Source organism: Eleginops maclovinus, chromosome 5, assembly GCF_036324505.1.
Source record: "Eleginops maclovinus isolate JMC-PN-2008 ecotype Puerto Natales chromosome 5, JC_Emac_rtc_rv5, whole genome shotgun sequence".
Lineage (NCBI taxonomy): Eukaryota > Metazoa > Chordata > Actinopteri > Perciformes > Eleginopidae > Eleginops > Eleginops maclovinus.
In genome coordinates, this window is record NC_086353.1 from 10540504 (window position 1) to 10565719 (window position 25216).

General features: G+C 40.1%; 1 protein-coding gene across 1 annotated transcript in view; it reads right to left on the reverse strand.

Annotated features, from left to right (window-relative positions):
* Positions 1-4860: 4860 nt before the first annotated feature.
* The window catches only part of LOC134864818 (alpha-1,6-mannosylglycoprotein 6-beta-N-acetylglucosaminyltransferase B-like), a 90332-nt gene continuing 69976 nt past the window's right edge, over positions 4861-25216 (reverse strand). The window contains exons 9-18 of the mRNA XM_063884091.1: positions 21732-21863; positions 16152-16285; positions 15145-15275; positions 14323-14328; positions 12395-12553; positions 12028-12174; positions 10826-10942; positions 8221-8295; positions 7161-7444; positions 4861-5905 (exon numbers count right to left, since the gene is read on the reverse strand). Coding sequence (XP_063740161.1) covers positions 5707-5905; positions 7161-7444; positions 8221-8295; positions 10826-10942; positions 12028-12174; positions 12395-12553; positions 14323-14328; positions 15145-15275; positions 16152-16285; positions 21732-21863 — 1384 coding nt within the window. The 3' untranslated portion in view covers positions 4861-5706. The remainder of the gene's footprint in view (positions 5906-7160; positions 7445-8220; positions 8296-10825; positions 10943-12027; positions 12175-12394; positions 12554-14322; positions 14329-15144; positions 15276-16151; positions 16286-21731; positions 21864-25216) is intronic.

The window sequence follows — 25216 nt, forward strand, 5'->3', positions numbered from 1 at the left end:
GCATGATCATTTCCATTTTCCGCTACTTTATACTTCTACTCAACCACAAATAACTTCAGGTATATGATGAATAAATAAACTTCCTTGCATACAACTACAGTACCCACTTGTACAACAGCTATAACATTAGATTTACACAGTTACACATTAATGCAATGGTAAGAATACATTAAATATCATGTCAAGATTTAATTACATTAACCAGGACAATTCTGCCTACAAAAGACATGCTTAACCATTTTAAGCTTTCAGTTCATTGAGCAATTAAACCTGCTTTATCGGTTTTTCTTTCCCACATGAGGGTAAATGATTTACAAGTGAAACACACACACACACACACACACACACACACACACACACACACACACACACACACACACACACACACACACACACACACACACACACACACACACACACACACACACACACACACACACACACACACACACACACACACCCTGGCTGAGATAACAAACATTTTGTTGGATCAGATTTATTTATCTTTTTTTTTTTAATGAGCCATAGAAATAATTCAGTTATGCCTCTATGCATAACAAAGACTCTCACTGTACAAAGTAATTGTATAGTGAGAGTCTTTGTCATGCATCAACCTCGTTTACACAGAAGGCAGACGACCTGTTTTCATTGAAGGAGACTTCACCCGCAGTAATCAGCTATTTATGGTTGAAATGTTTCCCACTTTTCTTGTGGACGTTCTTTTCCCATCCTTATAGTGACTGGTGAGTATATGTGCTACTCTATGATAAAATGAAGCTCAGCGCAAATTCAAGCAGGAAGACTGGCTACATGTTCATTCACTCCACGGCTGCTTATAATCAGCTCATCATGCATGTTCTCTTTTAACCAATTACATTTCACCACAATCTCCAGCAGCCAATCATCTTGCTGCATTCAAACTTTAGAATCCTTCTCCTCTCTCCTCTATCAGCGGTGATTACAGGTGTTTATGCATTTCCCCCTGTCATCATGTCCAGAGCGCAGAAGAGCTAATCCAAACACCACTCCTCATCTCACCTCCTCTCCTTCCCATCTCGTCAAATCCAGATCTTCAGCATCCTCTTCTTCCCATCTCCTTATCAAATCCAGATATTCAACATCACAAACAGTGTCTAGACCCCGGGGGCTTTTCCTATTATACTCACGGCTGCATTTCCCCCTTAAGATGTATGATATCAGGATCGGTGTCTTATCGCCAAAGACTATTAACATTTATGTCATATGGCGCATGTGTCAATAAATGTTTTTTTCGTCAAAACTGAAGTCTCTCCTGACTAAAATGGTAACTGGTGCTGCATGATTTGAATTCCTTGGTAATGCTGCAAAAAATAAACGTTTTAGTCATTTTGTCCCAGATACAGTGGGGCAAAAAAGTATTTAGTCAGCCACCAATTGTGCAAGTTCTCCCATTTAAAAAGATGAGAGAGGCCTGTAATTTTTATCATAGGTATACCTCAACTATGAGAGACAGAATGAGAAAAAAAAATCCAGGAAATCACATTGTAGGATTTTTAATGAATTAATTATAAATTCCTCGGTAAAATAAGTATTTGGTCACCTACAAACAAGCAAGATTTCTGGCTCTCACAGACCTGTAACTTCTTCTTTAAGAGGTTCCTCTGTCCTCCACTCGTTACCTGTATTAATGGCACCTTTTTGAACTCGTTATCAGTATAAAAGACACCTGTCCACAACCTCAAACAGTCATACTCCAAACTCCACTATGGCCAAGACCAAAGAGCTGTCAAAGGAGACCAGAGACAAAATTGTAGACCTGCACCAGGCTGGGAAAACTGAATCTGCAATAGGTAAGCAGCTTGGTGTGAAGAAATCAACTGTGGGAGCAATTATTAGAAAATGGAAGACATACAAGACCACTGCTAATCTCCCTCGATCTGGGGCTCCACGCAAGATCTCACCCCGTGGGGTCAAAATGATCACAAGAACGGTGAGCAAAAATCCCAGAACCACACGGGGGGACCTAGTGAATGACCTGCAGAGAGCTGGGACCAAAGTAACAGAGGCTACCATCAGTAACACACTACGCCGCCAGGGACTTAAATCCTGCAGTTCCAGACGTGTCCCCCTGCTTAAGCCAGTACATGTCCAGGCCCGTCTGAAGTTTGCTAGAGGGCATTTGGATGATCCAGAAGAGGATTGGGAGAATGTCATATGGTCAGATGAAACCAAAATAGAACTTTTTGGTAAAAACTCAACTCGTCGTGTTTGGAGGAGAAAGAATGCAGAGTTGCATCCAAAGAACACCATACCTACTGTGAAGCATGGGGGTGGAAACATCATGCTTTGGGGCTGTTTTTCTGCAAAGGGACCAGGACGACTGATCCGTGTAAAGGAAAGAATGAATGGGGTCATGTATCGTGAGATTTTGAGTGAAAACCTCCTTCCATCAGCAAGGGCACTGAAGATGAAGCGTGGCTGGGTCTTTCAGCATGACCATGATCCCAAACACACCGCCAGGGCAACGAAGGAGTGGCTTCGTAAGAAGCATTTCAAGGTCCTGGAGTGGCCTAGCCAGTCTCCAGATCTCAACCCCATAGAAAATCTTTGGAGGGAGTTGAAAGTCTGTGTTGCCCAGCGACAGCCCCAAAACATCACTGCTTTAGAGGAGATCTGCATGGAGGAATGGGCCAAAATACCAGCAACAGTGTGTGAAAACCTTGTGAAGACTTACAGAAAACGTTTGACCTCTGTCATTGCCAACAAAGGGTATATAACAAAGTATTGAGATGAACTTTTGTTATTGACCAAATACTTATTTTCCACAATAATTTGAAAATAAATTCTTTAAAAATCCTACAATGTGATTTCCTGGATTTTTTTTCTCATTTTGTCTCTCATAGTTGAAGTGTACCTATGATAACAATTACAGGCCTCTCTCATCTTTTTAAATGGGAGAACTTGCACAATTGGTGGCTGACTAAATACTTGTTTGCCCCACTGTATGTTTGGCAGGCACTGACATTTAAATCCACCTATGGCACGTTGCTTTTGTTTGCTTATTTTTGCTTTACTTGCTAAGTGTTTTTTTATTCCTTTCCGTCTGGATGGAGCCTTCAGTTAAAATGAGGTGTGGAAACTTGCAGCTTCAAAAAAAGTCTGATGGAGTAGTAGCCTGAAGTCACTTTGAGGACCATTTAGTCTCATGCTGTGCAGTGTATCTTCACACCATGCACACACTTACACATTCTGCGTCCGTTAGAAACAAATCAATAGGCTTGTGATGGGGGGTTAAACAAGAAAAGAAATGCAGCTGTTTGAAAAAAATTCCACTCTGGTTCCTCTGTGCATATGTAAAGTTTGAAAGTCACCCTGAGAGCAGATACGACTTTCGCAGAGAGCTGGAAAGCTCGAGGTTTATAGTCTCAAATTAATATCTGATGGTTGTAATAAAACTATACTTATAGCCTTTAATGGTTCAATTTCATGTTCCTGCATCTACAGGATCGCAAAGACACCACTGCAGATACCGAGACCATAATCCTGGTCTCCTATGGATTACAAAATGAAATGCAGCTAATTTATATCCATTGTAAAGCAGGAACAGTGTGAGAGCCATAGAGTGCAGTTTAAAGTCAAAATGTGCAGGTCTTGGAGGTTCAGGTTTAATCAGTGGAGGCTTGTGTACAAATCCTGTAGCAAACTGAGAGGTGTTTTTTATGTTTAACCTTGTCCACAATCTTTCCAGAACCTTAGAAACCTTAGAGACACGCTATCTGTTTATCTCTGCTTCAAGTGTTTATGCTAATCTAAGCCAAGCTAACAGTCTACTGCTCCATCTTCATAATGAGAGGTAAAAGTTTTCTCATCTTCATAAGCATACTCTGAACATGTCCCTATACCTTCTTTGCCATAAGGTATAGAGAGCAAGACAATGGCTAATGCAATATGTGCTCTGAATTTGATTTGCATGAATAAATATATAACCATGCAACCCTTTATTTTGGCTGAAGCTTTCTCTTATTAGCCAGCTTAATGGAGGGAATGAAGTGACTTTCTGCACAGGACCTAAGTGCTGTTTTATGATCATTGTAAATATTTCAGTCAAGAAGATGGATGAATTGCAGAAATGAAAAGTATTCATTGCAATTTGGATTGCCTCAGGTTTTATATTGAAATCACGTAGCGCTGCTGAATGGGGTGACAATTCCTTTCCCATGCTGGTGCAGGTCAATGAGGATTTGATGAATCTACTTTGGCATTCACACTTGTGATTTATTATTCATTTAATTCTACTTTAGGCACTGCGATTCAAACCAAAAGCGGCTCTGTTTTTTTTAATCTAACACACACACAAACACACACATGCATCGCTGTAAATCCCCTGTTTTTGTTCTAATAAGAATGATCTTTGATTACAAAGGGAAAAATACAACTAATGTGGAGTGTTTTTTTAAACAAGTGCAAGGGGCTTAGCATGTGGTAAACTATTCCAGCAGTTATTCTGAAATAGAGTAATGTTGATGGAGCTGAACGTACCTATAAAGCTGCTGTTTTACCTGTACATTAGATTTTGTGTTTTTCCCCAACACCACTAGGTAGCCTGCCAAAAAGAAACTTGAATATCTTGAAAAGTAGTGAGAAAAACGGATTTGTTCCTCTGCCCTCTGTCCCTTGCTCTCTCACTCTTATTGAGAGTTTCAGCATGTGCAGGCCGTCCCCTCCATTTGAATTTAATAATCAAATGTCTCTACTTACAGTTGGGTTAATAGAAATGGAGATGAATATGAAAGTTGTGAGGATTGGTGTGGGAGTATTAATAGAGGAACAACTCGAGAAGCAAGATAAAAAACCCAGTTCACACTTTGACCTGTTCTTATTTTCTTTATTTTATGATATTCCTTCCACCATAAAGCCCAAAGGACTTTTTAAAAATCTCATTGAGAGCTCTTAAGGCTTATTTATTGAAAAATAATCTTGTACCCTTTATTTTTGTCCTCTGTCCTCCTCCTTTCCTTTTGCGTCAGGAGATGATTGCATTGACCGATGTTGGCTCAGACTTGGGGTTCAGTCTGATAAATTACTCTGTCCATCATTGGAGGACGGGAGGAAAAGCGAGGGAGATAACCCGGTTGTCCATCATCCTTTGTCCAAGTGCAGAGAGGAGATTGGATATTGACCCAAGGTTGGCTTCTCCAGTCCAAGATATTTGAGACTCTGTCATGGAATGGCACTAAAAACCCTACACTGAATTTCTCTGCAGACACGCGCTTCTTCAAGTGCATATTAGTTTATCATATCACCGGTCAACTTCATGTAAAAACTGGACCTGTCGTTGGGAGGAAACTGTGTTGGCATGGTGAATGGTTACCAAGCCTTTACCCCTGGTTGTAATGACACCGGGTATAATTGGAGCCCTGTTCTACGAAATCTTACTGCCTTTTATTTTTTTAATATCTCCAGCAAGTTAACAGCTGTCATAACAACAACTGTCATCCAAAGTCCTCACTTATAACCTGGCGGCTAATCTGGCCTACCTTGAGCTTTTCAAATCCATGCATGCCTGTTCCTCATTATCCCACATGTACTGTTTTCTGGAGAACGCTGCCTCTCTGCACCATCACTGTAACAGCTCTACACCTGTTCTGGCCTGTGGGTGCCTTTTCTTTCACACCCCTGCCAATCTGTGTCTTATTCTTTTGCTTCTGTCCTTCACCTGTCCCGTCATTATAGACAGTCTCTGCACAGCGCCACCTGACCGTGGCGGAAGTCCCTGCAGGGGCAAAGACGTCTGAATTTGGGGGAATATCCTGCACAGCTGAAGAGGAGGGGTTCCCGCTGGAGGCCACACTCCCGCCGCACCACAGAGAAGGCTGGGAGGATGTGGTTGATCTCAGAGTCTACCACCTCGCACTGCACATCCAACCTGGAGGTGAAACAGAGGAGCTCAGGTGTGTATAATCCTTTTGAAAACAGTTCACTGGGTGTAATGACAATTAATGTTCTTGCAATAAAAAATACGTGTGTTAAAAGTTTTTCTAATTTCTAATAAAACAGGAAAAGTGGAACTGGCATAACCGCAAAAGAAATGGAAAAATCAGACAGGAAAAGGAGAAATTAGATCACTTTCATCTCACTACAGATGACGAACAAAAGAGAAAGACAACATTTAGGAGAGAATTGACAATGCGGTTAGGAAAAAACAGCGAGGCAGTTGTGACATGTCAGTGTGAGAAAGATAACTTAGGTCAGAGAACAGACAAGGAGGAGTAACAGAACAAAAACAAAAGGAGAGGCAGTGTAGAAAGAGACAGGCAGAAAAGAATTACACACGAAAGATACTTGGAAGATGAAACAAACAAAGAAGGAGAGCCAGATCTGAAGCAGTTTGGAGGAGAGATTGAAACTCCAGCAAGTTTTTTATCCGAGAAACTTTAGTTTTTTGGTTTAACTGCCTAGAGCTGGTACAGTGAACTTAATAAACACCATGTGAGATTCGGCCGCCCCTGTTCTAAGAGTCAACTATTATAAGAGTTAGTTATCCGTCCGGGCAGAGCAGAAAAAAAACACCATAGGCTTGGATTGTACAACTTTGTGTGGATGAAGAGTAAGCACCAAGAGTTTTAAAACACAGATACTGTATGTTGTTCTTTTGTGATGAAATGACATACAATAATTATAATTGAGTGTGCATAAGTCCAAAGACTGTGAATGAGGTGTTGTTACTGCATCAAATAGGATCAAGCAGGATTTATTTAAGGGCCAAATTGTGTCTTTTCTGAAAGCAAGCTACCTTTTTTTATTGTTTGCAATGAGAGGAGAGTGCATGCTGCTGCTAGACACAGCGTCTCTTTAACAAGCACACCAAGCACTGTTGCATTTCTGCCAGAACGTGCAAGCAAGGAAACAGGTCACATTGAAAAAACCTCTCTTTTGCCTCACAAATTCCCTCAGGGTTAGTTTGTTTGTGGTGTAAAAATGCTAAAAATAAACGCAGTGTCAATCCTGTTCCAAATAAAAGAGTCAGTGATTGTAATGTTACTGTATGTCAAAAGTCTGTTTCCTTGTTTCATGTCTTCAGCAATTATGTCGTATTGTAACATATTGGTGTATAGACAATCAAATTGTTGGGACTAAAGTTTCTACCAAAGTTTGGTTGTGTAGACTTTGGGCTGACTAACCTGCGCAGGGCCTCCTTGTTGTTGATGAAGCGGAAGTGGGCGGGCTCACAGATGAATCCCTCTGAACGGCATGCCTCCACACAGGACTGGCCCTCTTGAGACACAAGCAGCCTGAGGGAGCTGAGAGGGGGCCAGGCAGCGGGCGCCGTCACGTTGGACGCCAAGCCGAGGGCTGTGGAGTTGGGCAGGGGCACAAACAGAGGTCCTGGGATCCTGCTGCCACCCGCAGACACCGGTCTGGAGAGGTTTGTTTGAACAAAGGGAGGCTCGAGGGAACAGAAGTCCTGGAGGGGAAATACATTTTAACTTCAGTTTGCGCAATTATGTTTTAGTGAATACAAAAAAAAAGAGGAAAAATTTAAACGCCCCTTTCAACAAAAGGGCCAAGTCAAAGAGTTCTACTGTACCGCTTTACAAAGGAGAGAATACAAAATAAAAATCTAAAAATATTAAAACATCAAAGGAAGTATGAGTCAAATGAATAATGTCTAAAAAAGAAATGTGCGTTTTAAAAAAGTTATTCAGCCATAGCTATTAAAGCATGCCACCAATCATTATTACTAATCAATATGTGCTGACAAACACATTTTCATTAGAGCGGTAAAAGTATGTGTAATGAAAACAAACAAAAAAGGAAGAGGTTTATTGCTAAAGGTAATTTAGATTGGCTCTCCTGTATGTTGACATTATGAATGCTGTAGTAGAGGTTTCCAAACCGGCTTGAGCACACAACGTTTGTCGAGAGAAACCTCTGCTGTTGTCTGGCATCTAGGGTGGGATTATTAAAAAGTATTTATTTCATCCCAGTCCTGATATCATCATCATGCTTTTTCTCCTTACTCATCCCTCCTCATTAGTGTCAGGAGATCTTCAGCTTTAGAGCTGCAGGGCAGATATGCGTGTTGAAATGAGAGTTAGCATGAGGATTTAATCACAACACACTGGATGTTGAATGCACACACTGATGAAATATTGAGTGGGGAGGTGGTGAAATGTGTGTATGAGAGAGAGGGAGGACGTCTGTGTAAAAGAGAGAATCACGTATTGACGTGGACCTCACCTGATGCTGTATGTAGGCATGTACTCTCTCCAGCATCCCCTCACACGTGTACTCATAAGGCAGATACGGCTCAACCTGAAAATGAAACATAAGCAAATTATTATTTCCATATTCTGCATATATCAAAATGTACTTCTTGCTTCTGCCACTTCATTGTTCACACTAATTGTAAAAAAATGGTCTCCTCTCCTGATTTCAGCAGATGAATGTTTCCATTGTCAGATTTCTATGAGGCCTAATCACAGTGTGTCACTGCTTTGGAAATTCATTAGGCAGTATTTGCATACCAATAGATCATCCCACGCTGTGATGTAAAAAAAAACTAAAGTGCCATTTTTGATTGGCCTAATTATAGATGAGCTTTGTGTATACATAATATACATCCTTTTATGTTTCTGGCTGATAAAAGTTCAATACACACTGACAAACTGTCTTCAACCAAACTGTATGAATGTAACATGGCTGCAAACAGTGCTTGGATTATTACAAATTGAAATAGCACAAAAATAAAATGCTTTATATTGTTGATATCCTAATTGGAAATCAGCCACACTCTATAAAAATGTCAATTAAAGCATGATTTAAAATGTGAAAACTGAAAATACTTCGCCCTAATGCAAAAGACCTGCCGCTGTAACTGATACATGACTCTCTAAATTGCATTTCCTAACTGAAATCAAAGCAGCCTGATGTTTATCCATGTGTGAAATCAAACGTGGCCCATTTCAAGTGAAATCCTTGAGAAGCAAGTATGGGATGATGCAATTTAAAAAAGTTACGAGCACTGCAAATACGATCAAAGCCTTCTGTTGATGTACTTTGTAAGCTGAAGCACACGTGCACAGGAGAGACACACACACAAACTCAAATGTCTATTATTTTCTGTCACTTCTTTTGAAGTCACAGGACCGGACATTTCTTTAGCCTGTTAAAAAAAAAAATCTAATTTTGACAAAATATTCAAAAATGTTTCCCAAGCTAAAGAAATATCACAACATTTGTTTTTCATCTTCTTTTAGTGCAAACACCAATTTAACTCGAATACAGCATGGAATAATAGGTTGTAATTTAGCCAAAGATAGTGGAAAGTGCTTCAAGTGAAAAAAGTCTGAAGGACAGAAACAGAGACAGAACAGAGAAACAGAGGAAGGAAAGGAGATTACAAAAACAAGGATGTGGAAGAAAGAAAGAAAGAAAAATAGAGAACGCAAAAAAGAGATGAAGGACGGATTTATTGGAACATGAGGACTTGTCAGCCAGCCAGAGATTGCTTTGTCCTGCATGACTGAACGTGATCCTCTCACACACACACACACACACACACACACACACACACACACACACACACACACACACACACACGGTTGGTAAGGCTCTGTGTGCCAATATGCCTGATTTGTGCAACTTCATTGTCTCTCCAATTGTGCTTAGGGTTTGCATTTCCATAAATGCAGGAAGAATATTATCTGACTGTGTGTGTGTGTGTGTGTGTGTGTGTGTGTGTGTGTGTGTGTGTGTGTGTGTGTGTGTGTGTGTGTGTGTGTTTGCTGGGGCATTGTGCCTCCAGTGAAGGGTGAAGGGGTCCATCAGCTCCCCCTCAGCGGTCTGACAGTGCAGACGGAGACAGAGCAGTCAGCCGAGGCTGCTGAACTGTATCTTGTTCAACAACACAGACAAGACGTTCGGTGCAGTATCCCTGCGTGGGGGAACTGCCTGAGGCAATGCTTGCTGTAGGCAATTAAAGCCATGTAAAGAACAGTGATCCACTGCTTAATTTCTCATTTAAAATGTCAATTTCATGCACTTGATACAACGGAAAACTATTGTAAACATGGTAAGTTTTAACTGTAAAAGATTTAGGCTGTGTGTGCCAAACCTACTGTACACATTTTGTCTTCATAATATGAGAACCGAACAATGAAGGCATTCAGTCGATCTCCGCCTCAAACTCCCTCTTAATCTTTCTGTTACTCTGTTTACATGTTCATCTCTCTCTCTATTCTTTTCTTATTGTATCCCACTTTATTGTGCATTCCAGAAAGATTCAAAAGATTCGGTTGAATCTCTGTCTCCCTACTATCCTCACACTCTATGTCTGCACACATCTCCTTGTGTTGAAGCTCAGCAATATCAGACTGCTATCTACATCCTGGCAAAGTCACCCATAAAGCAAAACTGTGGCAAAGCTACCTTACTGTTGTATCACATTTAAAAATGCTTTATCAAACAACAGTTAACATAGAAAAAACACAACAATGACGTCAGAATATTTAATCTTAAAGATTCACAATCACGCCTCGAAATTGTATAGTTTAACTTTTCATTTCATGCCAAACCGTTTCCCATCATGGACCTGATTAATTAGATCCCAGCTATCCCCCAGTACTCATGTTAAAATCAACTAGGATGAATCAGTGCATTACATCTCTTCACATTCATAAAGTAAATGAGTGCCATGACTGAAGGAGAAGCTGAATCAATAGAAAAGGCTTTTGAGTTTTAATTTCACATCAGGCTTAGCTGCAGCACAGAGAGATGAAAGCGCTGGCATACAACACACACACGTCCCCTTTCTATGCCTGTGAATTACACTTGGTAAGAGTACCTGGGTCCTCATGATTTCCCTGATGGCAGAGTCAAACTCCAGCGAGTTGTTGTAATCCACCGTCATGACGTGAGGTCTGCCGATGTACTGCTCTGCATACGGGTGCTGCGAGGACACCTACACACAACACAGCAAGAGTATATTGCTTAAACGTAGTAATAATAATAATAATAATAATAATAATAATAATACTAATAATAATACACTTATTTTCTAAGCTCTTTTACAGATGCTCAAAGGCACTTTACGGAGGTAATAATAAAAAGACAACAAAGGTAAGTCGTTGTCATGATCCTTGTTTTCTGTCCGTTTCCTGTTTTATTTTGAAATGTTTTCCCTCTGTTGTGTCATGTGTAGTTTTACTTCCTGTCCTTTGGTTTTCCTTCCTTCCTTGATTGTTTCATTGTTGTCACCTGTTGCCCTCGTGTTTCTGCCTCCCCTCCCCAGCTGTGGCTTGTGTTGTGATTAGTGTCTTTGTATTTAGTCCTGCTTCACCTTGTGTTCCTTGTTGTCAGTTCGTGGTCGTCTTTCATGTATCAAGTCAAGCGTTTTTCATGCCCTGGATTTATCGTCTTCATGTGTTCAAGTCAAGTGTTTTTCATGTCCTGGATTTTTCCTAACTTCGTATTTTTGTAAAACAGCTTTTGTAAAAAAGCTCGCCTTTCGTTTGTACCCATACCTGCCTCCCTTTGTTGCTGCACTTGGGTCCTATTTCTCCAAACCCTGACAGTCGTAACCTTTCCTTTCAGTAAATAAGATGCCGTCATTGACTATAATGTATATTTTTATTGCTGAGTAATTGTATTGAATGCATATCTCAATGATCATTTTACAAATTGAAAAATATATATATTTTATGTGAGTGTCTAGTTTGATACATTCAGAGCAGCTCTAACTTATTAACTTTCAAGGTAACAAGGATAATTTCTTCTCAGGGCTATAAAGAATACACTGGGCCAGAAAAATGTGCTCCAAAGTTTTGTGCATTGATAGCAATAGTGTTGTACCAGGATCGCCCTGTTCCAACTTCTTATCGAGCGCTAACATGCGCTGTCTGCACCTACAGCTCTTGCCAGTTCTTTTAAGAGTTTAACTGATTAATAAAGCTTCTTGGCAACTTGGCCAGTAGTTAAAGCTGCAGTGGGCCAAAATCTTCTCATCAGTGAGTAATAGTGGTGGAGTGACAAATATAATGAGCTTACCTCTCTAGAAGTGGGCTTGCCTCTGAAAAACTCATGGTTGAGCGAGCTGTGAGGCGGCGCAAACTTGGGCTGCAGGAAGATGCAACCATTTGCTATAGCTTCAAGAGGGGCCGGGCCTTCGTAGGGGAAACCAAAGCCAATGAAGAGCTAGAAGAGCAATCAGGAATGTTATTTTGTAATAATGGTAATTACATTTAACATGTTTTAGGACCAGCATTGTAATGTGTTGTGAGTGCAAATCAGTGTCTGGATAAATGTGATCGTATTGTAAAAGACTACATTTATATTGAAGCTGTAGAAAGCGACAGCAGAGAGAATTCAGCAGTTAAAGATCAGTGTGTTGCTGTTATTTTCTCCACTGCCTTACCTTGGCCTTGCGCAGAAGTTGCTGCAGCTCATGCTGGGGCAGCAGGCCGTGGTTCTTCACAAAGGCCGGGACCTCAGGAGGTCTCTGGGTCTCATAGTACACTGTGCCGTGGACCTCCATGTACTTGTGGAGAATCTGCAGGAAACCGTCTTTACCCTGCTGGGAGCGCAGGGGAAAATGATGGGTTGGTGAGATTGAGGTTGAAGGGTGAAGAGCGGAAGTTGTATGGAGAAAAATATGTTGGTATCAAATATCTGTACAGTACAGTGCAGTAGAGTATCCATGTTTGTTCCTTGGCCCCCTGCTTATTGAGGCAACAAATCAAATCCTTATTTCAAGCTGAAAAAAACTCAGACTAAATAATCCTAGGAATAAAATTGAGGCCTTAATGGTTTTTCATGTATATGTGTTTAGGAGTCTAGCATGTACCAGCAAGATTTACATAGAATTCAGAGAGAGATAAAGAGGAGAAACTAACAGCTGCAGGTTGTGAATGGTAAACACACACTTGAATGATACTGCATTATGTCTTATCCCTGACCCACACTCCACTACTACTACTCTATTACAAAGGTTTCCTGTACATGTGTTACAGTTGACCTTGAGATGCAGCATTTGGTTCAAAAGCCTTGGTATTTAAAAAAAAAAAAATTATCCATTTGTTGAATCAACTGTCTATTTAAAAATATTCATTGAACTACGTGCAGCAGATTGGCATCTCATTTACCAAGGCTTGTGTATTAGGAGAAGAAGAAAATGGACCTTTATTATTCATTAAATTGTGTGAGAGGAGAGAACCAGAGAGGCACACTGTCAAAGTCAAGGTTGAACATGATGATTCGAGAATAAACACCGAGCAGCATCAGTTAACAACCACAACTGAATCATGTGAATGCAGCGTAACCCTGGGCCACAGTATTGACTCGGCTGTCTACTGTTGAGCAGTTTACTGTATCCCTGTACCGTGGTGTTGCCCCCCCCCCCCCCCCGCAGCTGTAATTGGAGGCTGTAGCGATCGATAGCTTCCTCTGTGAGGATTTTCCCAGCCAATTAGGAGATTATCTCAAGCGCTATGTGCAGCAGACAAAATGAATTAAAAGAAGGAGAAACACGGGTGTGGTAGAGTGCAGACTCCAGAGCCTACACTTGAGGTATCGCTCTTTCTCTCTCTCCCTCGTTTGTCCATATCCAAGCCTACTCTCACAACATGCATTGGATTAGGGCTGGTAATTAGCCTGTTGTGCTGTGGTGATTTTTATCCAAAACCTTGGTTTTTGGTGATGTAGAAGAAAGAACACTGGATATCAATCAATCGGCATGTTGTCAGAAGAGTGCTCTGCCTGCCAAATGTGTAGCTCTTGCATGCCACAATATGTTGTTTACAAAGTAAACAGTGGCAGATTGACCACACAAGATTAATTTAAACAATGAAACAATGGGTCCATGATTCCAGACAGAGATAGACAAAAGCGCATTTCTTATTTGTAGCCAACCAGGAGCAATGTTATGAAATAATAGCTATAAACAGCGGGGCTCCGCCTAGTTTTTTTTAGCTATGAAACCATTAGCTATGAATTCAATGCTTTGCTTTTTATACCTGAGAATAAGGAAGAAAGTAAGGAAGAGAAACTGCTGTATTGGCCAGATACATTCTGTTATAACAGAAAATGTACATCGCTTATATCATTGGCTGACAAATAAGATGATGAAAATATAATTATGTTGTACATAAAACTTGACGAAATAACGATGCGATGCATTAAAGTGCACTTGCGACAAGTAGTTTCCCATGCCAGTTTTAGGGATCATACACTGACAATAAGTGAGCTTGTATAAGTTGTGTTTTCCTTGACATTCTGACAGTGAGGGACTTGTTTCTTTTGAATTGTCCTTAAGAGGAATATGTGGTGAAAGCATGAGTCTCTTACCTGAAGCTAATGAGCATCCATCCAAATTCAGCACAAAAGAAAAAGAGACGGACAGAATGAAAGAAAGAATGTCAGATAAAATCAGATAAAAATGTGCTTAAGAATATAACAATAGAGAAAACAAAGAAGATAGAGGAGCCATAAATGATCCATTTACATTTTTTGCCTTTCCCCCAGGCTTTTGAAGATTAAGTTATTCTACTTTCATACCCCCCCCCCAAATCCTGTGTCTGTTCTTCTCTTTCACTATACTGTGAATACATCCAGGAAATCGTACAGTGGAAAGTACTGGCGGCGAACAACATCAATATAATCATTTTAACAATGGAGGCACAACTGTGCTGCCTTACAATATGCAGAAGAACGAGCAGGCAGCTTTTGAGAGGAAAATTGCTTGTAAATTAAAGCTGTACAATTGTGTACATAGAGCAGCACGAAGCTGAGCTGTAACGGTGCAACCAGCGGGTGTGTGCAAAATGCTGCCATTGGATTTTTCTGTTATCACTGCAGTATATTGTGGGGGGTACTGTGTGTGTGTGTGAGTGAGTCTTAATGTAGAAAGAGACTGCTGCTGTATTTCAGAAATATGTTGTACAGATAAAAACATTACCATATATGTGAATGTTTGTAAGTGGTTTTTTTATGCATACGTTACGTGTACAACAACAATATGTGCATAAGTGTACATTTTCATGTTTGCCAACAAATAATTACAGAGTGTTTTGTGTGTTTTTTTTCTGTATATACACTGTTGCCCTCCAGGAAATTCATTTTCTTTGCACACGGAATCATTTACATTAAACAGAGCTTGGTTGTCTGTACCTTCCACATGCTGGCCTCTTTCCCGTACACTACAGCCATGTTGTTGACTTTGTTCTGCTGGATGCTTTTCTTCTCCGTCTCGTTCAGCTCCTCCGACACGAATCCCATGAAGGAGTTGTCTGGTGTGTGTGCTAAATATGTGTATGTGTGAGAGAGCAGTAAGGTAAGGCAGGATAGCAGTAGGAAGGGAGAAAAAAAAAGAGAGGAAGAAAAGTGTAATTGTTAGAGAGAAAAGCGCAATACATCCTGGTTTGCTACAGTTCGATGACTAAGTCAGTGATTATGGACTCTGTAAGTGTTATAAATAGAGATTGTCATAAAGCCAGCTGCTGGTGGCTATATGAGGCTGAGATGGTTTGGCAGTACTAAGGTGTACTGAAATGATTTCCCTATCACTGACTTTCACGTTACATTATCATAATCAACTATAGCCATGATTTCAAAGCTTTTTAAAGCATCCTCACAATCAATGGCAATCCTTTTCTTTTTTTGCGGTGTACATTTTTACAGTTTGAATAAAAGCTTCTGCTGCACACAAGAAGAAGCGTTAATGAAGGGTGAATGAGGGTTAATTGCTAAGTCCGTATAAAACGTGGGTATCTACAGAGGGCGACATATTGACTGGGCTGTTGTCGAGTCGTGAATATGAGAGAAGAAGAGAGTTAAGTAGTCCATGTTTCAGACAGGAGACAGACAACAACCAGGACTTTGAAAACCACAGATCAGATATATTGTGTAGCATGAGGCGGAAAAAGAAACGTGCTAAAGAACAGATTCAGAGTGAAGCTGTGGCATTGCTGAAAATAGCTGCGTCAGAGACATTAAGCCAAATTAATGTGAACATGCAGGCAGACCTGTCAAAGAAAGTGAAAACACTGTCAAAACTAGTGACAGATCTTTCTCTCTGTGTGTGTGACAGTTCAAAGTTTTTACTTTCATATGTTGAAGTTATAAAATACAGATTTTGTTTTACATCCAGGTTTTTGTGCATGAATATTTGTTCTTACGGAACATGGTCATGTACTGCCTGGCGTTCAGGTTCCAGTAGCCCCAGTTGGTCCGGTAGCCGTGCAGCGTTGCGTACTCCTCATGATTGTAAGCTGGCTCCGTCCCAAACGTGTCAATAACTCGGATATGACATCTGTGAAGACAAAGCAAAACAAAACGTTACTATTTTCATAAAAAAACATTTTTTCCAACACAATATATATAACAGTAATAAGCATTCAAAATGTCATTTAATTTGCTTACAAGTACATTGTAAAGTGCTAAAATGCATTATTTAGTTTTATTCTAAGACAATAAATGCTAAATAGGGATTCTTTAAAGTAAAGTATTGCTAAAATATCATCTGTTTGTTGCTGTTTATTTTGTATTGATATATAAAGTATGGAAAGCACATAAATAAAATGGATGGTTCTTCATAGCACTTTCAATTTAGTCAATCTGACCCTGTGCGGTATACTGTAGCTCATTTATTTTCAGCTTTGACAACAGACTTAATGTCAGAAAACTAACAGTACAAAATATTAGCAATGTGTAACAAACAACAACACTAAAAATAATGACACATCTCTACTAAGTGCAGTGTGGGAGGTTAAACATGAAGATGACAAAAATAAAAAAACATAACCTTTGAGGTTTAGAGGTGGGAGTTCTGATAGGACACTGATAAGGGCTTACAGGTGAACGCTCAGCAGCACAGCACTAAAGTACTTAGGATTTGCATCAGTCATACACACACGCACACACACATGCTCAATGCCCTTGTCTGTCAAAGTGAGTGTGGCGGTCTGTTAGCTCAGTGGATTAACAGGAGCTAAAGGTGGCAGAGTCCACTTCCTCTTTTGTCCATCTATCGCTGATATCAGCCGTCTATGTCACATGACCTTTTCCTTTCACATTTCACACTTGGGAGACTTCTGATCACACAAGTTGTCTATCCACATCTATACCTTAATACAACAGGTCTTGTTATGCTGTTGAAGCTGCTCACAATGGACAAATTGGTGTTGTGTCTGTTCAACGATAGGTTTCCTACAATATGCAGTGCTTGGACTTTGATTAATCTGACAGCTATTTCCAAAAAGTATATCATTTTCTTGCTGTATCATTGCTGCACTGGCAATTTGTTGATGAGATGTCATGTTTTAGGCATTCATGGCACTTTTCCCCTGAGCAGTGTCATCTTAACCGTGCTAGAACTATTTTACTAATGCATTGCCAGTCTTGTGTCTTACCCACCTAGAAACAAGATCATAATTACCTGCTCTCTAACCTTCAATGCGCACAATTTCTAGAAATGGCAATCAGCTTCATTTAGACATCTGCCACCCTTAAAGACAGGGTCCTTGGGAGATTGTTTGTATATTTCCATGTGATGTTCCTAATGAGGCTTTAGTGTAGAACACAACTTCCAATCTTGTTGAATGCAGAATCAAAGAGGCCAATCAATTGATTGACAGCAATATATCTTAGAAAATAGATCATAAAAAATGGCTTATCTGCAGGTCAGTCAAAAGCATCCACTTATCTCTGAAGCCTTGTTCAAAGGCACACATGATGATACTCTGTGAACATTTGCTGTGTGGTTGTCTACTTGAAAGGGTCACAGAAATCTGATGATGAATTATGAATAACAGATGTTAGTTTCACTTGTGTCTGCCCTGTCTGAAACGTGTGATATCACATATCGCCGGCTCAGAAATGGTGAAATGTTTCTGCCCACAGATAAGAGGTCCCCGAAGTGAGGGGTAAAAAGACGGAGAGGAGGAAGAGGGGATAAGCGGAGGAGTAGCTGAGCTGAATATCTATCTGAAGATCAGAGTGTGAGGCTAATCTGGGTTAAACGGCTGCTCAGCAAGGCTCAGTCCTCCGGGGTGAAGGGAATATGGCACACTGGTGTTTTGTCACCCACAGCTTCACCTTCAGCTTTAGAAGAGTTAGACTAAACAAGAGCTGACTGGAAAACAACAGACACTTTAATTTCAAACAGTTTTTTAAACTATGCTTTACCCGGTTCAATGAGCAGGTAGCCTTTTCAATCAATAGTACTTTCGAGACAATCCCTGTCAGCGCAGCCTGATTAAGAGGCCCACATCAATACGCTACACCTACCTAGAAATTCCTTTACTCCTGAGTGAAAGTTTTTTACTGCAGAGTTATGATTGATGGTGCCTCTGTCTCCCCCTCTTACATTTCTAGAGAGACGGCGTGATAAAGGTAAGACCATTACACAGACTTTTTATACAGACAATTTCACTGTTATATCCTCTTCCATGACACCCCTAAAGCTGTTTTCCTGGATAACATGGAAGATGAAGCTAAGTCTGAAATCTCTCTGCTTATTGATTTTATTTGGTTTCTGTGTAACTTAATGAAGACAAAAATTGGCCCTTTCTATGTACCATATTAACCATATACACACATATACATTATTACAGTTTCAAGTTACATTATACTTCATGTATGCAGTAGTATCAATATGCTAATGTCCTAATACATACAATTTTGACATAAATTACAAGTGTTCAAATTGTTAATAGTTTGTTCAATGGTGTTGTTAGTACTTTACTATTTGTGTATATTTGTTTGTAATATGGTACTTAAGTGGAATAATGCTCTAATTCACAATTGTTTCAGCATTTAAAAATATTCTATGTAGACACTGAACTGCAGCTCAGTTCATTGGGTAATTTCAGTGTTTAATGGTTCATGTTACATACATGCATTTCAACTTGTTAAAATAAAGACCATGTGCTTCCATAGAGAGCTGTTTGAAGACAGCTTAATAGGCATGTGAATAAACACAAACATATTCATGGGAGTCTGTTTCAGAGCTTTGCGGAGGCCAAGATGTGACTTGCAACACACTGGGTAAGTGTGTTTGCAGCCTAGCTGATTTACAGGGATGGCATGAGCTACTGAAGAAATTGTTGATCACTTTTAGCATGTTAGCTGAAAGTACCATCTCTGTTTCTATCATTCTTGTATACAAAAAAAGAGACATTTGGAGTTTTTGTGAAAGCAAGAGTAAATTATTGTTGCATCATATTGCATGTGGCAGCAAACAAAAGCCCAAGACGTCAGTACCTGAGTTGTGGAGAATGTCACCTGGGAGGACTAATCCTAACCAATAAAAGAAAACAAAAATCTAGCAAGATAACAACTCTATCATAATCAAAACAAACAACTAGCTACTTAAAAAATGAAAAGGATGATAGTCCCCAAGGAGTCAGCCGGCTATTCGTTTGTCTTCATTGTTATTATTGTCTATTTATTCCAGGACAAGAACTGCCTCTTTGGAAGCAGAACATTCAGTATACAGAGGAAATCAATGTGCTTGTCCTATTATCTGATGAGTGGGTGTGATTTAAGACAATCTCCTATCAGCATCTTTAACAGCAGCACACTGGCAACTCATACACCCTTGCTCACACAAACTCACAATCACACAACCAGCCCAACACATTGGACAGAGCGGCGTCATGTTGTCCAGGCATAATAAATGAATGTGGATGTCGGTGGGAACATAAAACTAAAGTAATTAAAGGAAGCTGTAGGGCCCCAAAGCTCAGAGCACTTGATTAATGATGCCTTTCAGCATACAGGGCTCAAGTAGACCAGCCTAACCTGATGAGGCAAGAGAGAAAGAGAGAGAGATAGGGCGAGCAAGAAGTGATTAGATGTGTCATTGACCTGTTCTCAACCTCAGGGGATAGTGGAATCGTTCGATAAATGGATGGAAAGGATTGGCACGAATTCCTGACAACATAAATGTTACCACAGGGGGAAATGTAAAAATAAGTGTTTTTGTTTTACAGTAGCTCAATACCACCACAAGTGTATCTCATATATCATACACGTGATTGTAAATACAAGATCTGCACCTGACCGAAGAGTTGAATATCCTGGGCATTTTTCTCAATATATTTAAAACCACTGAAGCACATCCTCTGTAAATGAGGATAGATGTACCTTGTTACATCCCTATAACTGAAATATTCAGATAATTCACTCACTGCGAGCTTCTGGGGCAAACAAAAGAGCGTCTCTCGCAAACACTAAAAGTCACATTCTGTTAGGGAAAGCAGAAATCAAGACTCCACATGGTAATGCTGGAGCGGTAGGAATGCTGACATCAGCAAGCAATTAGGTGCAGACTGCTGGCTGACTGGCATCTTGTCTGCTGGAACTGTATGTGTGTGTGTGTGTGTGTGTGTGTGTGTGTGTGAGAGAGACAAATAATGTGAAAGAAAGACACAGCAAAACAGGTTGTGTGCTGAAAAAATAGCTCTCCAGCGCACCCATAATGCATTTCTCTCTCTCATAATTGGATTTTAAAAATACATGGAGCGGTCCTTTATATGTGGTGTCAGGTTGGCTCCTCTGGTTTTTTTGTTTCATCTCTCTTTCTATGATCTTTCTTTTCTTTTTCTATGACATCTCGCCACACACTTTCACAGTTTTATATCGTCCTCTCCTCACTTTACTCTCATATGGCCCCCTACTCACATATGCCTTCTGCTCTTTTATCTTTCAATTTTGCTTCTTTATGCTGGGAGCAAGAACAAGAACTGCACAATGTCAACTCCTGCAACCACACACAGGGGGTAGGCAGAGATACCAATTTGCTGGACCAGTAAAGATGAGAGAGGGACAGAGGGGGGTGCCTGCAAGCTCTTTTTAAAAAAGGGCTGGAGAGGACATGGCTCAGGCTGGACTTTTAATCTTATGTGTTTCTGAGGCAGCAACATGGAATATCTCTGAAGATAATATGAGCTCGTATTGTTGTGCTTTGCAGGGTTGTGCAGCTAATATCTTGATTTCATATTATTTTCACACACTATGGCACTTTAAATTCTGTTTTGGGTATAACTTTACTCTTTTGTCTAGGCCTATTTTTCAAGTTGTTCGATCTTTGTAGCAATGCTAAAAGCCATTAAGCACACTTTTGTAACAGCATAATAAAACCTCTCAGCCTGTTTCTTTTGAACATCTTGCTAATCTTTCTCACCAGGCAGATGTCTCCTTTTTTTGTCTCCCTGTCTCTTATTCTTTCTGTGTTTAATCGCCACCCTGCTGCTGACAGTGAGCCTCCGGAGTGCATACAAAACAACAGCAATGATAAGTTGCCGAAACTCAGTTTTGATTAGAAACCAGTCCTCAAACCAACTAATGTGCATGAATGTTACGTTGTAAATTGCTAATATGCCTTCAAACTTGATGTTTCTATTGTTCCTGCTGTGAAGAGTAATAGTGAATGACAGGAGGTGCGGTGCCAGTTTGTGTGTTGTTCCATTACATCAAATGCAAAATCATGTTTGACATATTGTGCATTTTGAAGTTTTTACTGTTTAGAGCTGAATGATTAGAGGGAGAAGGCATACACAACTATGTGTGCAGAAGTGTGTAAGTCTGACACATACTTGTGTGTGAATTTAGCAAGCTAAATGAGTTACAGACATTTGGATGCCTTGTTACCAGCAATAATTAATCCATAAACACAGCCAATAAACGTACCTAAACACCCACCCACACACACACACACACACACACACACACACAAACAATGCACATCCACTAACTTGTGTTTCTTGAGTGACAGCCCCATGTGCTGCTTCATCTGCTGCATGCCATGGTAGTCGGTGTAGATGAGGTCAAAGGGCAGCGGACCAGTGAGTGGGCAACTGCCTCTGCCTGGAGGCACACCTAGGAACCTGCAACACACACAAATAAAGTATGGAGTTTAGACAAGCGGAGAAAAAGGTTCACTCCAAAAATACCTGTGAACATATGGACTGCACTTCAGAGCATCCAAGCATTCATTAAAATACATTTCTGTTTTGTTACAAAAAGGATTGTAAACGAGAAGGGGAACAGACAGCAGCTTGGAGTCAAAATAATTCATCAACGTTTGAAACGGGTTTGTTGTTATATAAAATAAAATAAAAGATTTAACTTTAACTCTCTATTTATTCTTTCCCCTCTCAGGGGAGGGTTATGATTTCTTTTATCAGTCATCTGTGATTTTAGATTTTATTTTTTCTTATCTATTTCTCTTGGCAAGGTGATACAGTATATATCTCTATTGTGTGTTTACATAATACTGGAGGTGAAAAGAGTCCACTACCAGTCTTTTATTTCATCGCTGGGCATCAGCCAGAACTATGACGGAGAGGAGCAGAGTTCAGTTCAGAACACTGCAGATAATAAGCATGGAGGCCCCCATTATCATTTGTAGTTATTAGGTAGAGGCCACCTCTACTGTACTATAGATCTTTATTACACCAACGACCTCAATAATAAATCTGTAAGGTGTAATGTGCAAGGGTTTCCTGGGAGTAGTGGTAAATACTCATTGTACGGCATTTTTAGCACTTTAATAACTCAGTAAGGAACCTGTTCACTCTTTCTGGTGCTCTCACACTTGTAGTGGGATATGGTTTAGTTTGCTTACTGATGAACTGTTTTGTATATACAATTCTACAATGGATTGACAATATTGTGATTATCTATTATAGCCATGTAAATTGCATTCCAGCATGGTTGTGAAGTCATCCTATACAGTACAATACACTGACGTTAAGCATCAGTATTATCTAGCTACAAAGGATAATGACATTTCATAAAGTCAACTGGAGAAGAGCTAGTGATGAACTTCACATTTACAGCAGCAGAAGAACTGAGAGATTAGCACACACAGTTATAGCTGAGAAGAGAAACAGCTCCAGATACAGAGACTAAACCTAATCATCACACACTCCTGTTTGACTGACAGTTCAAGTGCAGACAACACAGCAGTGAGGTCCTATAGGAGGAAATATGGACAATTCATTTTTCGTATTACCAGAAGAAAAACACTTTTAGAATATACTATGCCACCTGGACGAAATTAAAGCCCCTAACCCTGCAATGCTCGAGCGTCAATCGACAGAGCTACGTACCAACATGAAGGAGACAAAACAGACTGTAATATGGCAGCATGAGGCAAGAGCTACAGCACATCCAGAAGGGGAATTTAAAAACGAGCTGTTGTAGTCGTACTTGATACAGACCACCAGCATGCCTTTCAAAATATTTGGAGTGACTGCATGAAAAAGTAACCTGGCAAGGTGATTGAAATAATGGAATACCCATCATTGTTTACATCTCTGCTTGCTTTGGGAAAAGGTTTCTCGTATCAAAGTCAAAGATCTAATTCCCTGGAGTTAAGATACAAAAATAAACAGTGTTTTTATTGAATGTTAAATTGAAAGTGTGTTTGTTGATCAGATAGAATCATGTGTCTAATGCAGAATTCAATCAAAGTCAAGCCAGGGATGCCTTCAGCAAAACTTGAATTCAAAAAGGATGAAAAGAGCTGAATGAATAATGACCTGGCTGAAATAAACCCAACAGCAGCAACAGCAGATGGTAAATGGGGAGAGAGAAAGATATAAAATAGAAAGAGAAAAACTGATGTGATGAGGGAGTGTGTGTGTGTGTGTGTGTGTGTGTGTGTGTATGTGTGAGTGTGTAACTGCATGCTTAAAGGTCTTGTTATATTCAAAGGCAGACAATTGTATCTCACAACAGAGCAGATATACTTCATACACACAGAGACACACAGAAGCACACACACACACACACACACACACACACACACACACACACACCCACACACAAGATGGCGCCGAGGATGGCTGCCGTGTCTCGAGCGCCTCTTGCACCATGTATGTGGAGTTGTTGGAGGAGCATGCGACATAAGATTTTCATTGCCAACATATACGTTGTATCTGCTGTGCATATGACAAATAAAACCTTGAAACCTTGAAACCTTGAAACCTTGAACACACACACACACACACACACACACACACACACACACACACACACACACACACACACACACACACACACACACACACACACACACACACACACACACACACACACACACACACACACACACACACACAAGTGTTTGATGTACTGTGTCCAGTTTCACATCCTTGTTTGACTCAGTTTCAACTTATTGATCGTCTGAGGGCCTCTCTGTTACCGTGCCGACAGACCTGCTATTGTGAGTGGTCTTCTCGCTCTTACTTAGCTCTTATTTCTGTGACAGTTGAGGCTAAAGGTTAATGGAAACTGTAATGCAATTCGTACCCCTGGTGAATTTCGACCTGCTATGATAGTTTTACATTGGAGTCTTTTTGGATGCACTGCTTGTCTAAAGGGTTGTTGGATTGTGCTGCGCTGCTGACAGCTGCTAACCACAAAAACACAGCAGTAAAAACACTATTTAAACTGTGGAAGTACTGTAAAGCTACAACTGCAGTGTATTGTTTATACATATGAGCTACAGTAGGATCGTGGAAAAGGTTAGGATAGGTTCATAAAATAAAAAAAAATGCGAACCTATCCTTTAAGTGTGTTCCCGAAAAGTTTCCCACTTCCATGCCTCAGACATTTCAAACCACAGCGGTTTATAAAATCCCAACTGTAATGTATCCTGCATCCAAGCATTATACAGGGTATCCGACATTTGTGGTTCAAAGCCCTGTAACACATTTTGAAATAGCATGATGGGATTTCAAGTGTGCACTCTGCCTGGAGTGCGATGCCCCTTATTTGTCTAGTTTCCATTAGCAATACCATGCCTCTGTCCTCATAGATAATGGAGAACTCCCATAGTTAAAAGAGTTCATTCAATAAGGACCGTTCACATTTGAGAGATGATAATTGAAAGCAAGCTCCTTACGGTATTATTTGCTACAGAGGTTTTATATGAAAAATACGCCTTAGGTCCTAACACTAGACTCGAGGAAGCTACACTGATGACTCCGTCACAAAACTACTTTTTCTTTAAAAAAAATCTTTATAATAGAGCACTGAAGAAAACACTTTTTCAGGTGCTTAAGAGATGTCACAGAGACTTTTTTGCACGATTCTTTTTTTCTGAAAAAGCTAAAGGTCAAAGATGAACTCTGTAAAAATAAATAGAGAGTGACACTTAAGATTGGGGTATAAAAAGGAAGAAAAGGTGAATACTAAGAAAGACTTGCTAACCCTCTACCTTGACCTCACA